The sequence below is a fragment of the Heterodontus francisci genome, chromosome 10 (genome assembly GCF_036365525.1).
Source record: "Heterodontus francisci isolate sHetFra1 chromosome 10, sHetFra1.hap1, whole genome shotgun sequence".
NCBI classification, from domain to species: domain Eukaryota; kingdom Metazoa; phylum Chordata; class Chondrichthyes; order Heterodontiformes; family Heterodontidae; genus Heterodontus; species Heterodontus francisci.
Window position 1 is genome coordinate 114,010,782 of NC_090380.1, and position 18,284 is coordinate 114,029,065.

The 18,284-nt window shown below is 45.4% G+C and overlaps 1 protein-coding gene across 1 annotated transcript in view; it reads left to right on the plus strand.

Annotated features, from left to right (window-relative positions):
* LOC137374238 (uncharacterized) overlaps positions 1-18,284 on the plus strand; it is a 75,428-nt gene that overhangs the window by 29,345 nt on the left and 27,799 nt on the right. The window contains exons 6-8 of the mRNA XM_068040026.1: positions 457-497; positions 11,816-11,880; positions 14,207-14,327. Coding sequence (XP_067896127.1) covers positions 457-497; positions 11,816-11,880; positions 14,207-14,327 — 227 coding nt within the window. The remainder of the gene's footprint in view (positions 1-456; positions 498-11,815; positions 11,881-14,206; positions 14,328-18,284) is intronic.

Consider the following 18,284-nt stretch of genomic DNA (forward strand, 5'->3'; position numbering starts at 1 on the left):
CCACTGCCAATCACGCCTGGAGACCAGACTGCTGTAAGTGACTGCAGATTGAATTTGTGTGCATAATCTGTATTCAGTAACTATCCTCCACTTACTGCATTATGTTGGATAAATACACCTGCTTTTATCAGGAGATGTTGCTGTAGTTTCAGTCATGAGTTCAGTTTGCTGTAGTTCATAGAAACGCTTTTTAAACAGACTCTGAAGACTGCTGTAGTGTGCCATTTGTTGAGTAAATCAACTTGTTTGGTGCAAAATAGACTGTTTGCTGTGAGTCCTACTGTCAGTCTTATCCAACTCATTGGCTGACACAGTGGTGGCAGGAAACATTTTGGAAAAAGGATAGGTGGAGAGAATTCTCGCACTTTATGTTCACAATATTCCTCAAGACAGCAAGTTTCACCCTTCTTGTTTAATTATCACATAATAAATCTTTGTTTTAATTTTTTTTTAAAGAAACACATCTCAGAGGCCGGTATCTGAAGGCGTCTCCTCTGGTTTGTAGCTACATCTTTGTTCAACATGTACTTGTGTCTGTCTACATGATAACCCTGTTGTTCTGGAACTCAGTGACCCTTTTGCTTAGCAAGTACTTTTTATACCTTTTTGCCATTGCCTCTTGAGAATGCAGAACTTGAGACCGTGGCTGAGGTGAATAACATAGATACATTTAGAGTGAAGTTAGATAAGTATGTGAGGGAGGAAGGAATTGGAAGGATTTGCTGATAGGGTATGAAGTAGGGCGAGAGGAGCCTAATGTATATCATAAATACCAGCATAGACCAGTCGGGCCAAATGGCCTCTTTCTGCGCTGCCAATTCTTTGTAATTCTGTGCAATCATTATGTTCAAAGAAGTTTCAGAGCATGTAGATCATGAGGGAGCACTGACTGTGACAAACAGTCAAACTTCAGTCTATAGTTTTATATCCATTGAAATACATTAAAATGGAGGTTGCTTGTTAAATGTAAAATGGAGGATAGGAGACAATAAGGATACAAGGAGGAGTTTTGTATGTAGGGTTTCATCACACTTTGGAACCAAAATGCTTAGTGCTAATGGCCATATGTGTCGGGCAAAAAAAAGACCTTTGCTATTACCTATCAAATAAACTCATTATTCAGTAAGTGAGACCTGAAAAATTCTCACTCTCTTCTTCAAATCCTGACATGCAAGATCTTTAGCATCCACTGGAACAGTTCATGGAACAGAAACTGTTTTCTACTCAAAACTGGTAGTAATCTTTCCCATTTTTAGAACAGTTAACCCACTAGAGTGTAGAGAGAGTAGAGTGTAACTATCCCCCAATTCACATACAACTGTACTGTCAAAATCCCAACTGTCTAGCCTCTGGCCCTCCATTTGCCACAATATTTCTGCAGCCACTGATTTGCTCAAATGCACCCTCATCTCTGCCTTTGATGCCCCAGTCCCCAATAAGACCATTACTCTCTCTCACCCTGGGAGTTCTCCCTGGTATTGCCCTCATCTCTGCTTCCTTAACTCCATGAGATGCACACTTGAAAGGATCTGGCGGACAACTGGTTTAGCCATCTACCACCAGATCCGGCTGGACCACTTAAAGCACTATCAGGTCCTGCTCTCATCTGCTAAAACTGCTCACTCTCCAGGATCATCCTGGAATGCAAAGATAACCCCCGGCTTACTTCCTTTAATGCAAACCTGTCTTCTTAAATCCCTCTCCCCAGTCCCCTCCACCCTCACCTCCAACAATAAATGCAAGGAGCTCATGGACTTCTTTATCACTAAGATCGAGGGCATCTGATCAGCTGCCTCTGCCGTGTCCCTCCCTTCCACTAGCCCATCAGGCCAAACTTCCTGTAAAGCTCCCGCCTGCCCTAGCCCTGAACTCGCATCTTTGTCCACTTTCTCTCCTATCTCCTCTCATGCCCTCTCCGTGTTCATCTTGTCCATGAGACCCACCTCCGGCTCTTATTCCTGCTAAACTACTGATCGTCCAACTTCCCCGCCTGATCCCCATGTTGGCCAATATTGTTAACAATTCTGTCTCTTCAGGTGTTGTCCCTCTCTCCTTTGAATCTGCTGCTTCACCCCTCCCCTAAAAAAAAAAGCCTTGACCCCACTGTCATTGCCAACTACCATCCTGTCTCCAACTTCCCTTTCCTCTCCAAAGTCCTGAACATGTTGTCTCCTCCCAAATCCATTCCCATCTTTTCCGGAACTTTTGAATCCCTCCAATCAGGTTTCTGCCCCTGCCACTGTACCAAAACAGCTCTTATCAAAGTCACGAATTACATCCTATGTGACTGTGACAAAGGTTCACTTTACTTCCTCGCCCTTCTTAACTCATTTGCACTGTTTGCCACAGTTGACCACACCATCATCCTCCAACAACTCTCCACTGTTGACAAGCTGGATGGGACTAGCTCTCACCTAGCGCCATTCTTATCTATCTAATCACAGCGATACAATCACTTGCAATGGCTTCCTTTCCTGCTCCTGCACTGTTACTTCTGGTGACCCTCAAGGATCTATCCTTGGCTCCCTTCTATTCCTCATCTACATTCTGCCCCTTGGCGACATCATCAGAAAGCAATTAAATATTGGGAAGACTGAAGCCATTGTTTTCAGTCCCCACTCCAAACTCCATTCCCTAGCTACTGACTCCAACTCTCTCCCTGGTAACAGTCTAAGATTAAGCCAGTCTGTTCTCAACCTTGGTGTTCCATCTAACACTGAGATGAACTCATATTCACGTCATCCGCCTCCATAACATTACCTGACTTCGCCCCTATCTTAGCTTCTCTGCTGCTGAAATCCTAATTCATGCCTTTGTTACCTCTAGACTATTCCAATGCACTCCTGACTGGTCTCCCACATTCTAGTCTTTATAAACTTGGTCATCCAAAACTCTGCTGCCCGTGTCTTAACTTGTACCAAGACCCGGCTCTCTATCAACCTTGTGTTCACTGACCTACATTGGCTCCCGGTCAAGAAACGTCTTGATTTTAAAATTCTCATCCTTGTTTTCAAACCTCTCCATAGCCTCACCCCTTCCCTATCTCTGTTATCTCCTCCAGCCCCACAACCCTCTGAGATACTTGCACTCATCTAATTCTGGCCTCTTGAGCATCCCTGATTTTAATTGCTCCACCATTGGTGGTCATGCCTTCAGTTGCCTCGGCACCGAACTCTGGAATAATCTCCCTATATCTCTCTGCCTCTCCACCTCACTTTCCTCCTGCAAGACACTCCTTAAAACCTACCTCTTTGACCAAGGTTTTGTTAATATCTCCTGAGGTGGTTCGTGGCTCAGGGTCATGTTTTGTTTTATAATGCTCCTGTGAAGCGCCTTGGGATGTTTTATTATGTGAAATGTGCTATATAAATATAAGTATAAGTATAAATATAAATATAAGTTCCACCCCCCTTCCACACACCACTCCCCCTCGCACCCCCTCCCCCCCGCACCCCCTTCCCCGCTTGCCCCTTCCCCCCGCACCTCCTCCCACCGGCATCCGCCTACCCCTGAGCAGGGGCCCTAACAACCCCACTGCCTTGTGGGCGTCTCGGGAAAGACCAAGGCTAAGGGAGTAAAACCCTAACAGAAAATCCGGAGCGGAACCCCGAAGGCGGTCATGTGTCACCTTTGGCATGTTTCCGGCAGTTCCTGCAGCCATACCGGAGCCAAACGTCGTGCTCTGCACTCATTTGGACCCCACCAGGAAGGCCGAGAGGGGGGATTTGACGCTTGGGCAACTCTCAACCTCCATACATCCGCCCAGGCATGCGCCTCACAGTGACCAAAACAACACGGGAGGCAGCAGTTACGGGTTATAAGCCCAGTTCAATTGGCGTAGAGATTGGGCGCCACGGGTTGCCTTTGTCGGCAGGAGAGGTCATCGTATCTCACTGGACCGCTACCGCCCACCTCAAACTGGGCAGCCCCCGGTCAGTAAGGTTTTGTCCCGCCACAGTCCACCTGCTTCAATGGGTGTTTGGAGCTCAGGGTCACTGCCTGACAAGTGGACTGCAACACCGCACCAAACAGCACGACAAAAAAAGGAATGAAGGTACCAGCCCTTCATTTTGCAAGCTGGAATGTCAGAACTATGCGTCCTGGCCTGTCGGAAGACCGCCATCATTAACAATGAGCTCAGTAGTCTCAATGTAGACATTGCAGCACTTCAGGAGACATGCCTCCCTGCCAGCGGATCTCCAAGAGAGCAAGACTACACCTACTTCTGGCAGGGTAGGGATCCGGAAGAACAAAGACAGCTTGGAGTGGGCTTCGCCATCAGAAACTCCTTGCTCAGTATGACAGAGCCACCTTCAAATGGCTCGGAACGCATACTGTCCATCCGACTGCTCACCACCTCTGGTCCAGTACACCTACTTAGCATCTATGCTCCAACACTTTGCTCCCCACCTGAAGTTAAAGACCAGTTCTACGAGGAACTCCATAATATCATTAGTAGCATCCCCAATACCGAACATCTGTTCCTGCTGGGGGACTTTAATGCCAGGGTTGGGGCCGACCATGACTCATGGCCCTCCTGCCTTGGGCGCTATGGCATTGGAAGGATGAATGAGAATGGACAGAGACTGCTTGAGTTGTGTACCTATCACAACCTCTGCATCACCAACTCGTTCTTTCATACTAAACCCAGTCACCAGGTTTCTTGGAGGCACCCAAGATCACGTCGTTGGCACCAGCTAGACCTCATCGTCACAAGGCGAGCCTCTTTAAACAGCGTTCAAATCACACGCAGCTTCCACAGTGCGGACTGTGACACCGACCACTCCCTGGTGTGCAGCAAGGTTAAACCAAAGAAGCTACATCACTCCAAGCAGAAGGGCCGCCCACGCATCAACACTAGCAGAATTTCGTATCCACAGCTGTTACATAAGTTTCGAAATTCACTTGAAAAAGCCCTTCAAAACACTCCCACAGGGGATGCAGAGACCAAGTGGGCCCACATCAGAGGCGCCATCTATGACTCAGCAATGACCACCTATGGCAAAAGTGTGAAGCAGAACGCAGATTGGTTTCAATCTCACTTTGAAGAGCTGTAACCTGTCATAGCTGCTAAGCGTATTGCACTGTTGAACTACGAGAAAACCCAAAGCGAGTTAACATCTGTAGCACTTAAAGCAGTCAGAAGCGCTGCACAAAGAACAGCCAGGCGCTGCGCAAATGACTACTGGCAACACCTATGCAGTCGTATTCAGCTGGCCTCAGACACCGGAAACATCAGAGGAATGTATGATGGCATTAAGAGAGCTTTTGGGCCAGCCATCAGGAAGATCGCCCCCCTCAAATCTAAATCAGGGGACACAATCACTGACCAACACAAGCAAATGGACCGCTGGGTTAAGCACTACCTAGAACTGTACTCCAGGGAGAATGTTGTCACTGAGACTGCCCTCAATGCAGCCCAGTCTCTGCCTGTCATGGATGAGCTGGGCGAACAGCCAACAAAATCGGAACTCAGTGACGCCATTGATTCTCTAGCCAGTGAAAAAGCCCCCGGGAAGGACGGCATTACCGCTGAAATAATCAAGAGTGCCAAGCCTGCTATACTCTCAGTACTCTACGAACTGCTTTGCCTGTGCTGGGATGAGGGAGCAGTACCACAGGACATGTGCGATGCCAATATCATCACAAGGGTGACCGCGGTGACTGCAACAACTACTGTGGAATCTCCCTGCTCAGCATAGTGGGGAAAGTCTTCGCTCGAGTCACTTTAAACAGGCTCCAGAAGCTGGCTGAGCGTGTCTACCCTGACGCACAGTGTGGCTTTCGAGCAGAGAGATCCACCATTGACATGCTGTTCTCCCTTTGCCAGCTACAGGAGAAATGCCGAGAACAACAGATACCCCTCTACGTTGGTTTCATTGATCTCACCAAAGCCTTTGACCTCATCAGCAGACGTGGTCTCTTCAAACTACTCACAAAGATTGGATGCCCACCAAAGCTACTAAGAATCATCACCTCATTCCATGACAATATGAAAGGCAGAATTCAACATAGTGGCGCCTCATCAGACCCCTTTCCTATCCTGAGTGGTGTGAAACAGGGCTGTGTTCTCGCACCTACACTGTTTGGGATCTTCTTCTCCCTGCTGCTCTCACATGCGTTCAAGTCTTCTCCACATAAGATCAGATTGCAGGTTGTCCATCTAAGAGCGAAGACCAAAGTACGGAAAGTCCTCATCAGGGAACTCCTCTTTGCTGACCATGCTGCATTAACATCCCACACTGAAGAGTGTCTGCAGAGGCTCATCGACAGGATTACGGCTGCCTGCAACGAATTTGGCCTAACCATCAGCCTCAAGAAAATGAACATCATGGGACAGGACGTCAGAAATGCTCCATCCATCAATATCGGCGACCACACTCTGGAAGTGGTTCAAGAGTTCACCGACCTAGGCTCAACCGGTAACCTGTCTCTCAATGCAGAAATCAACAAGGGCATGGGAAAAGCATCCGCTGCTATGCCCAGACTGGCCAAGAGAGTGTGGGAAAATGGCGCATTGACACAGAACACAAAAGTCTGATTGTATCAAGCCTGTGTCCTCAGTACCTTGCTCTACGGCAGAGAGGCCTGGACAACGTATGTCAGCCAAGAGCGACGTCTCAATTCATTCCATCTTCGCTGCCTCCGGAGAATCCTTGGCATCAGGTGGCAGGACCGTATCTCCAACACAGAGGTCCTCGAGGCGGCCAACATCCCCAGCATATAAACCCTACGGAGCCAGCGGCGCTTGAGATGTCTTGGCCATGTGAGCCACATGGAAGATGGCAGAATCCCCAAGGACACAGTGTACAGCGAGCTCGTCACTGGTATCAGACCCACCAGCCATCCATGTCTCTGCTTTAAAGATGCCTGCAAACACGACATGAAGTTCTGTGACATTGACCACAAGTCGTGGGAGTCAGTTGCCAGTGATCGCCAGAGCTGGCGGACAGCATAAAGGCGGAGCTAAAGTATGGCAAGTCGAAGGGACGTCGCAATTGGCAGGAAAAAAGACAGAAGCGCATGGCGAGAGCCAACTGTGTAACAGCCCCGACAACCAATTTTATCTGCAGCACCTGTGGAAGAGTCTGTCACTCTAGAATTGGACTTTATAGCCACTCCAGGTGCTGCTTCACAAACAACTGAACACCTCCAGGCGCTTACCCATTGTCTCTCGAGACAAGGAGGCCAAAGAAGAAGATAAATATAAGAGGTTGATGTGAGAGTGACTGCCCTTGACATCAAGGCAGCATTTGACTGAGTATGGCATCAAGGAGCCCTAGCAAAACTGGAGTCAATGGGAATCAGGGGGAAAACTCTCTGCTGGTTAGAGTCATACCTCGCGCAAAGGAAGATGACTGTGGTTGTTGGAGGTCAAACATCTGAGCTCCAGGACATCACTGCAGGAGTTCCTCAGGGTAGTGTCCTACGCCCAACCATCTTTAGCTGCTTCATCATAAGGTCAGAAGTGGGGATGTTCGCTGATGATTGCACAATGTTCAGCAGCATTCGCGACTCCTCAAATACTGAAGCAGTCCGTGTAGAAATGCAGCAAGACCTGGACAATATCCAGGCTTGGGCTGATAAGTGGCAAGTAACATTTGTGCCACACAAGTGCCAGGCAATGACCATCTCCAACAAGAGAGAATCTAACCATCTCCCCTTGACATTCAATGGCATTACCATTGCTGAATCCCCCACTATCAACATCCTAGGGGCTACCATTGACCAGAAACTGAACTGGAGTAGCCATATAAATACCGTGGCTACAAGAGCAGGTCAGAGGCTCGGAATCCTGCGGCGAGTAACTCACCTCCTGTCTCCCCAAAGCCTGTCCATCATCTACAAGGCACAAGTCAGGAGTGTGATGGAATACTCTCCACTTGCCTGGATGGGTGCAGCTCCAACAACGCTCAAGAAGCTCCACACCATCCAGAACAAAGCAGCCCGCTTGATTGGCACACCATCCACAAACATTCAGTCCCTCCATCACCGACACACAGTGGCAACAGTGTGTACCATCTACAAGATGCACTGCAGCAACGCACCAAGGCTCCTTAGACAGCACCTTCCAAACCCGCGACCTTGACCACCTAGAAGGACAAGAGCAGCAAATACACGGGAACACCACCACCTGCAAGTTCCCGTCCAAGTCACACACCATCCTGACTTGGAACAATATCACCGTTCCTTCACTGTTGCTATGTCAAAATCCTGGAACTCCCTTCCTAATAGCACTGTGGGTGTACCTACCTCATATGGACTGCGGTTCAAGAAGGCAGCTCACCACCACCTTCTCAAAGGCAATTAGGGATGGGCAATAAATGCTGGCATAGCCAGTGACGCCCACATCCCATGAATGAATAAAAAAATATTTGCTGTGGTTAAATTGAAACAAATATTGACTGTCCATTAAGTTTCTGCTACCAAAGTCAAGAGTGTGTAGAAGCCAAAGAGAGAAAGGTAAAGAACTTGCATTTCAATGGCGTCTTTCATAACCTCAGGAAGTCCCAGAGTGCTTACATCCAGTCATTTACTCTTGAAGTGTTATAGGGAAGCAGAGCAACCAATGAACTCAGTGCAAGCTCCCTCTAGAATGAAAACAATTTGTATTTATATAGCGTGCTTAATGTAACAAAATGTCTCGAGGCACTTTACAGGAGCATTATCAAACAAAAATAACGCCGAGCCAACATAAGGCGTTATTAGGGAAGATGACCAAAAGCTTGGTTAAAGAGGCACATTTTAAGGATCATAAAGGAGGAAAGCAAGGTGGAGAGTTGGAAAGATTTAAGGAGGGAATTCCAGAGCTTGGGGCCCAGGCAGCTGAAGGCACAGTCACCAATGGTGGAGCAATTAAAATTAGGGATGTTCAAGAGGCCAGAATTAGAGGTGCACATATATCTGAGTGTTGTGGAACTGGAGGAGATTACAAAGATAGGGAGGGGTGAGGCCATGGAGGGATTTGAAAACAAGGATGAGAATATTAAAATGCAGGCATTGCTTGACTGGGAGCCAATGTAGTTTAGCAAGCACAGAGTGATGGTGAATGGAATTTGGAGCAAATAAGGACATGGGCAGCAGAGTTTTGGATGGCATCAAATTTATAGATTTTAGAATGTGGGAGACTGGCCAGGATTGCATTGGAATAGTCAAGCTTAGAGGTAACAAAGATATGGATGAGGGTTTCAGTAGATGAGCTGAGTAAGGGAGTAAGTCAGGTGATGTTATGGAGGTGGAAATAGGCGGTCTGCGTGATGGCATGGATATGTGGTCGGAAGCTCATCGTGGGGTTATCTATGACACCAAGTTTGCGAACAGTTTGGTTCAGCATCACACAGTTGCCAGGGAGAGGGATGGAGTTGATAGCTATGGAATGGTGTTTAGATCAGGGACTGAAAACAATGGCTTCAGACTTCCCAATATTTAATTGGAAGAAATTTCTGCTACTGGATGTCAGATGAGCAGGCTGATAGGTTAGCAACAGTGGAGGCGTCAATAGAGGTGGAGGTGATGTAGAGCTGGGTGTCATCAGAGCTGTGTTTTCAGATGATATTGCAGCATGTAGATGAGAAATAGGAGGGGCCAAGAATAGATCCTTGGGGAACACCAGAGATAACTGTGCATGAGCAGGAAGATAAACCATTTACTTTAGTTGTGATTAGATAGCTAAGAATGGACGATAGTGGAGAGGCGTTGGAGGAGAATGGTGCGGTCAACCAAGTCAAAGGATTGCGATTGGAAGCCAATGGTGACCAGTGGTGTACCACAGGGATTGGTGCTGGGACCCTTACTGTTTGTAGTGTACGTTAATGATTTAGGTGTGAATATAGGAGGTATGATCAATAAGTTCGCAGATGACATGAAAATTGGTGGTGTCGTAAATAGTGAGGGGAAAGCTTTAGATTACAGGACAATATAGATGGGCTGGTAAGATGGGCGGAGCAGAGGCAAATGAAATGTAATCCTGAGAAGTGTGAGGTGATGCATTTTGGGAGGACTAACCAGGCAAGGGAATATACAATGGATGGTAGGACACTAGGAAGTACAGAGATCACTGAAGGCAGCAGCACAGGTAGATAAGGTGGTTAGGAAGGCAGATGGGATACTTGCCTTTATTAGCTGAGGCATAGAATATAAGAGCAGGGAAGGTTATGATGGAGCTGTATAAAACGCTGGTTAGGCCACAGCTGGACTAATGCGTACAGTTCTGGGCACCACACTATAGGAAGGATGTGATTACACTGGAGAGGGTGCAGAGGAGATTCACCAGGATGTTGCCTGGGCTGGAGCATTTCAGCTATGAAGAGAGACTGGATAGGCTAGGGCTGTTTTCCTTAGAGCAGAGAAGGCTGAGGGGGGACATGATTGAGGTATACAAATTTATAAGGGGCATAGATAGGTTAGAGAGGAAGAAACTTTTTCCCTTAGCCGAGGCATCAATAACCAGGGGGCATAGATTTAAGGTAAGGGGCAGGAGGTTTAGAGGGGATTTAAGGAAAGAAAATTTCACCTAGAGGGGGTTGGAATCTGGAACACACTGTCTGAAGAGGTGGTAGAGGCAGGAACCCTCACAACATTTAAGAAGTATTTAGATGAGCATTTGAAACACCATAGTGTACAAGGCTATGGGCCAAGTGCCAGAAAATGGGATTGAAATAGATAGGTGCTTGATGGTTAGCATGGACATGATGGGCCGAAGAGCCTGTTTCTGTACTATATAACTCTATGACTCTATGATGCAGCTAAGTCGAGAAGGATAAGGAAGGATAGTTTATCTTTGTCACTGTCACAAAGGGGAAGTTGAAGGGTGGAGAACTTTGATAAGAGTCCTGTGGCAGGGGCAGAAATCTGATTGGAGGGATCCAAACCTGGAAAGCATTTAAAAATACTTGAATATGCACTTGTGTAACCTACAGAGTTACGCACCAAGGGCTGGAAAGTGAGATTAGGCTGGATAGCTCTTCTTCGACCAGCACAGACATGATGGCCGAATGGCCTCTTTCTGTTCTGTAAATCTATATAAATATCAATTGTTGTTGTTAAAAAAATGCTTTTCTTTATGGTCTGTCCAGTGTCAATTCAAATTTATTGAATTATAATTAATTTTATCCCAAATTAGAAGCATTTGATAACATTGCAGTCTGTATATTTTGATTGACACACCTTGAGGCCCAAGGGCCTACAGTATTAGACACTTACTGAAGCAGGAGAGAAGGTAAGGTAGATCTGGAAGTTGTGGGTAGGTGAGGGAAACATGAGTTTTAGAAACTTGTAGACTGTGTGAGGAGGGGAAGAGTGAGGGAGGTGAGGAAATGCACAACTTTGAGATCTAGTAGAACGAAGGGAGAGAGGAGAAGAGGAGGAGTGCATGAAAGCTTTTAGCTGCTTTGATACACCCCTCTACATGTCTCCAGGTGAGACATCTATGTATGTTGTAGGTCAGTGTAATTCCTCTTTGGATTTTGGGGCAAGAACAAGTGATTGGATCATCGGCTTCTTCCATTTCCCATATATTTCCTTACCTTTGCTGGCTAGTGTGACACATGTGTGAGTGCACACACACCCACACGCACACACTCGCAAGCACACACACCCACACGCACACACTTGCAAGCACACATGCACAGATGCACAGGCACAGAGGACATAAACAGGATGCACACAAACAGGAGACATGTAAGTCTACAGTGACATACACAGAGACAAGTGCATACATGCACAGACACACACACAGGAGACATACATACATACTTACACATTAAACCAGTTCCTGTTCTGTTCTGACTGTGCTTTTTCCTGCTACCTGTTACAGACTGGAATGTTGATTACCTCTTCAAGGAACATGCCAGGAATGATGAAGGAAATCACCTGCTTAAGGTAAAGGGCAAGGAAACCAGGTTTTCTCAGTCCAGTGCTGGCTATTTACAACGCAGAGATTTTAACACTGGGAAAATCGCAGGTGTGAGTTATTGGTTACGATCCTGTATGTCTGAGGCATTGCTTTACAGCTAAACAAAGACCTAGCTAAAAGCATCAAGTATAGATACGGCCACGCCATCATGTATTCTCTGCATCCTTTCCATATTCTGCATTTCTCAGCTTCTGTGTCTCCCTTGCTTTCTTTGTCTTCCTTTCTTCATTGTACACATTGTGATAATTGACAGAGGCTACAGTCCCTGTCAACATGCCAGAAATGAGGGTTCTAGATGCAAGGGTCAGATCTTGGCAAGTTACATGAACATACTCATAGACAGCTCACCAGTACAATGCTTTGCTGCAAAAGCTCACACATTACAGTCATTGAGCTCAACTTCCAGCTTTTTTGCATCTGTTTTATTTTCTTATGTCTGTCAATTAGGACTTCAAATGCAAATTTAATGAACAGTCAGTGCTGGCAGTTTTGACTCAATGGATAGCACGCTCATCTTTTGAGGAGGAAGGTTGTGGGTTCAAGTCCCAGTCCATAAACTTAAATACATAATCCAAGCTGATACTCTTGAAGGGAGAACTGCAATGTTGAAAGTGCTATCTTTGGATGAGATTTTAAAATGAGGAAACATCTGTCCTCTCAGTTGCATGTAAAAGATCCCATGGCATTATTTCAAAGATCAGGGGAGTTCTCTGTTCACTTCCACAAAGCCATGTAGTGAAGGATAGAACTGGAGCCAATCTTTACACACACTTTCATAAGCATTTAGTTACATGGATACACATTACAAACATGCACCTGCTAACCCAACAATCATTGTTTTACTCTGTTCCTATTTATGGGAATAGAAGTGAATCCCAGATAAAGCCCACCACCTGTATACAATTAAATTCAATTAATATACAATTAATTTTCTCCACAGTATCCTAGCTAGCATTTATTCCTCAAACCAACATCACTTAAACAGATGATCAGGTCATTTTGTGGGACCTTACTGTGTGGAAATTGGCTGCCACGTTTCCTATATTACAGCAGTGATCACACTTCAAAAAGTACTTCATGTGCTCTAAAGCACTTTGGGATGTTCTGAGGTTGAGAAAGACATTATATAAATGCAATTCTTCCTGAATCTCATGCTTCCCCTCCTAAAAACTCTCTCTCCTGAATCTTCTTTCCCACCTTGTTCCTTTCATTGTTGAGCAGTTTCTAATATTCCCAAGAAGGAAAAGTAACCATTTTTTAAGCTCACTTTTCACTCCCCTTGCTCCACCCCCTTTGCTTGTGCATTCAACAATCTGAGCAAAAGGAGACAACCAATGATTTCAAAAAGCAATTGGATGGCCACTTGAAGGAAATAAACTTGCAGGGCTACTGGGATTGAGCAGGGGAGTGGGACTGACTGGATAGTTCTGTGGAGAGCTGGCATGGACTCGATGGGCTGAATGGCCTCCTTCATGCTGTAAATGACACTATAGCTCTAAGGAAACCTCCCTCTATAGTTTGATAAAGAAACATTTGCATTTTTCTGTAGTGTCTTTCATGACCTCAGGACATCCCAAAACACTTTACAGCCAATGAAATACTTTTTGAAGTGTGGTCACTGTGGTAATGCAGGAAACCCAGCAGTAAAGGTATACACTGCAAGACCCCACAAACAGCAATGTGATAATGACCAGGTACTCTGTTTTAGTAACATTGGTTGAGGGATAAATATTGGCTGGAACACCGGGGAGAACTTCATTGCTCTTCTGTGAAAAAGTGCCAAGGGATCTTTTACATCCTGATAGGGCAGATGGGACTTTGTTTTAGCATCTCATCCAAAAGCCAATACCTCCAACAGTGAAGCACTTCATCAGTACTGCAGTGGGTGTTTCAGCCTAGACTTTCTGCACTTGAGTCTCTGGAACCCACAACCTCTGACTCAGAAGCAAGAGTGCTAACCATTGAACCACATCTAATTATGGTTATAGAATTGTAAACATGTTTTTCAATTAACAAACTTTAGACATTTTGACAAGTTTTGTAGCACATTAGGACATTCACATTTTTGGTTGTTTGATTTTATTTTCAATGTTAAGATCTTTGGAGTGCACAAATACAGCCTGTGATACTTTGACATCGAACTTACAGCATAGAATCAGGCTACTTGGTCCAAAATCATTTTTTATGCTCCACATGAGCCTCTTCCTATCCAACTTCATCGAACCCTATCAACATATCCTTTTATTCCTTTCTCCCTCATGTACTCATCTAGCTTCCTCCCTTTTTTTGCAGTGTGTAGAGCCGGGCAGTGAAGAGACGGAAGAGATTGGAACCTTAAAGCGACTTCAGAAACTGATTCGGAATAGAAGGAGCCACAGCACCGAAGATGGAAAACAAACCGCACTTCCTCACAGTAAGTGTTGCAATCAATTTTTTCCTTTTAAAAAAAATTTTCACTCCGTATCTTTGCTCCTGACCTGAAGACACTCACGCTTGCTGGGGTATGGGTTCTGTAGCATTGGCAGTAGCCAGTGTCCTATCATTTCTCCTGTGGCAATGGGCGACACTACAGAGATGGATTTCACAGCAGAATCGGTAACTGATGTCCACCTACACATACTGATGTCAGCCATGGCACAGTGGGTGACAAACTGAGTCAGAAAGCTGTGTGTTAAAGTCCCGCTCCCAAGATCTCAGTCCAGGATATCTGGATTGACTCTCCCACTGCAGTGCTGCACTTTCTGAGATAATGCCTTCGAGATTTGAGCGTCCGTCTACCCTTTCATGTGGAAGGTCATTATGGCACTATGTCAAAGAAAAGTAGGGGAGTTTTCCCCAGTGTCCTGTCCAATCTTTATCCCCCAACCAACATCACGAAAAACCAGATCATCCTGGTCATTATCACCGTCAGGAGCGAAAGAAAAAAACTTGTATTTATGCAACACTTTTCATAACCAAAGTGCTTTACAGCTGGTGTAGTACTTGTAAAGTGTTGTCACTATTGTGATGCAGAAAAGATGGCAGCAAATGTATGCACAGCAAGATCCCACAAACAGCATTCCAATATATGTGGTTCTGTATCGTTTCCACTATTTATTTTCCAATTGATCATGAGAAGCTGGTGCGCCGTGATGATGAACCTAATGGGTGTCCAATGGCAGGAGTGTGGGGGGCGGGGCAATGGGAGGGCGGGACATCATGTAATGAATCTGCCAGTAATACATCCAACCAGGATTGGCCACCCTAGGGATCTATTTATTGCCTTATCCAAAAGCCTTATGTTAAAGGAAGGAGGTGATTTCACTTGCACATATTTGTTTGGTGGTGTGTTTTTTAGGATCACTCTCTGAGCCAGTCTAATTGACTCAGTGAATCAACCCTTACTGTGGAAATGAACCATACAAACCAGGAGACTCTCAATTTGTAATGAGTTCAAAACATAGGAACAGGAGGAGGCCTTTCAGCCCCTCTAGCCTGTCCCATATTCAAACAGATCATGGCTAATGTGCATCTTAACTCCCAACCACCTGCCCCAGTTCTCTAACCTTTAATTCCCTTACCAAACAAAAATCTATTAATCTTGGCTTTGTAATATTCAACTGACCCTCCCCAGCCTCAATTGCTTTTTTTTGGGGAGTGGGGGGTGGGTGGAGAGTTCCAGATTTCCACTATCCTTGGTGTGAATAAGTGCTTCCTGACATCATCCCTGAATGGACTAGCTCTAATTTTAAGGTTATGCTCCCTTGTTCTGGACTCTCCCACACCAGAGGAAATAGTTTCTCTTGATCTAACCTATCATCTCCTTTAATCATCTTAAACACCTCAATTAGATCACCCCTTAATCTTTACTATCCAAGGGAATACAAGCCTAGTCTATGCATTTAGTCCTTTTTAGCTCCTGTCTCATTCTGGTGAAACTGTGCTGAACCCCCTCCAAAGCCAATATAATCCTTCCTGACGTACGGTGCCCAGAAATGAAAGCAGTACTCTAAATGAGATCTAACCAGAGCTCTATTTAACTTTATCAGAACTTTCAACCCTTTGTATTCCAGTGCCACTTGAAATAATGGACCGCATTCAATAAGACTTTTAAATTATTTAATCTGTGTTAACTGGTCTCTGCTGGGAAAGCAATCAAGAAATTCTACCATTATCCAGAAGCTTTTTGTGGGAAGGGAAGAATCAACTGGAGATCCCAAGAGTGACCCATCTTCTTGTGCTCTTGCCGAGAGGGTGGGCATGCATTGATGTTGCCTGAGGATTGTGAAATGGCACCAAAATTGAATGATCTGCTCTCCAGCCTCATATAAGAAGAATAGGGAAGTTGGTGGGCATCCATAGGAACCTTTGAAAGTATGACACAATGTCATCCAGAATGCATGGGTGTATTGATAGGGAAGCTAGATGAATACATGATGGAGAAAGGAATGAAAGGATGTGTTGAAAGGGTTAGATGAAATACGTAGAATTGCGTAGAATCTTTCAGCATAGGAAAAGGCCATTCAGCCCAATTGGTCCATGCTGGTGTTTATGCTCCACATGAGCCTCCTCCCATCCTTCTTCCTTTCACCCTATCAGCAATATTCCCTCTAAGCTGCACGGGCGCAGGGCCCCACAGCAGTCCAAAACTTACCGCACAGGGAACAAATAGGCCGCATTCGAGAAGTGATCCCTTTAAGACGTGCAAATGTGTGGTTACGTGTCAATCTTAACGGGACTGTGCAGTGCAACAAACGGGCCATGCACAGCGTAGGAGAATTATAGGGAATGTTGCCTATTGTCATACCCAATGATTCCATTCTCCCTCATGTAGATATCTAACTTCCCCTTAAATGCATTTATACTATTTCCTTCAAACACTCTACCTGGTACCACACTCTCACCACTCCCAGAGTAAAGACATCTTTTCTGAATTCCTTATTGGATTAATTAGTGATTGATTTATCTATATATTTATCTCCCTTAGTTTTGAACTGCCCCAAAAGTGAAAGGTCAAGCAGGAGGAGGCCCATGTTGAGCCACAATAACTTGTTGTTCATCTTGAGCACGAATACTGGCACAGACCAGTTGGGCTGAATGGCCTTTTCCTGCTACTTAATGGAGAGAAGCAAATGGGGTTCCAAAATGTAAAAATAAATTTTTGAAAAGTAAAGAATTAAATGTAAGCACCTACACTTTAAATGTTAATAAAGCTATGTGCTCCTCACTTTCTGAATGAATAGTTCCAGTAAATGAAGTCAGTAGTTGAGTTGGTAAGACTATTCTGCACAAAAATATCAATCTTCTCAGACCAAAGGATGATTCATGTATTTCACTAAACATTAACAGCTTGCATTTATATAGTGCATTTAATGTAGAGTCATAGATTCATAGAGTTATACAGCACAGAAACAGGCCCTTCAGCCCATCGTGTCTGTACCGGCCATCAAACACATTTTCCAGCACTTGGCAGATAGCCTTGTATGCTGTGGTGTTTCAAGTGCTCATCTAAATACTTCTTAAATGTTGTGAGGGTTCCTGCCTCTACCACCCCTTCAGGCAGCGCGTTCCAGATTCCAACCATCCTCTGGGTAAATTTTTTTAAACTCAAATCCCCGCTAAACCTCCTGCCCCTTACCTTAAATCTATGCCCCCTGGTTATTGATCCCTTGACTAAGGGAAAACGTTTCTTCCTATCTAACCTATCAATGCCCCTCATAATTTTGTATACCTCAATCATATCTCCCCTCTGCCTTCTCTGCTCTAAGGAAAACAACCCTAGCCTTTTCAGTCTCTCTTCATAGCTGAAATGCTCCAGCCCAGGCAACATCCTGGTGAATCTCCTCTGCACCCTCTCCAGTGCAATCACATCCTTCCTTTGTGGTGCCCAGAACTGTACACAGTACTCCAGCTGTGACCTAGTAAAACAACCCAAAGCACTTCACAGGAGCGTTATCAAACACAATTTAACACCAAACCACAAAAAGGATATTAGGACGGATGACTAAAAGCTTGGTCAAAGATGTAGGTTTCATGTAGTGTCTTAAAGGAAGAGAGAGAAAGAGAGAGGGAGAGACCGAGAGGGAGAGAGGTTTAGGGAGGGAATTCCAGAGCTTGGGGCCCAGGCAGCTGAAGGCATGGCCATCAATGGTGGAGCGATTAAAATCGAGGATGCACAAGAGGCCAGAGTTGGAGGAGTGCAGAGCTCTCATAGGGCTGTGGGGATGGAGGAGGTAACAGAGCGAGGGAGGGGCTAGGCCATGGAGGGATTTGAACATTAAGATGAGAATTTTAAAGTTGAGACGTTGCCAGACCGGAGGCCAATGTAGGTCAGTGAAGACAAAAGGCAGCACGTTCATTCCCTTGCCTGTGCTGTGTTCACTGGTCTTAC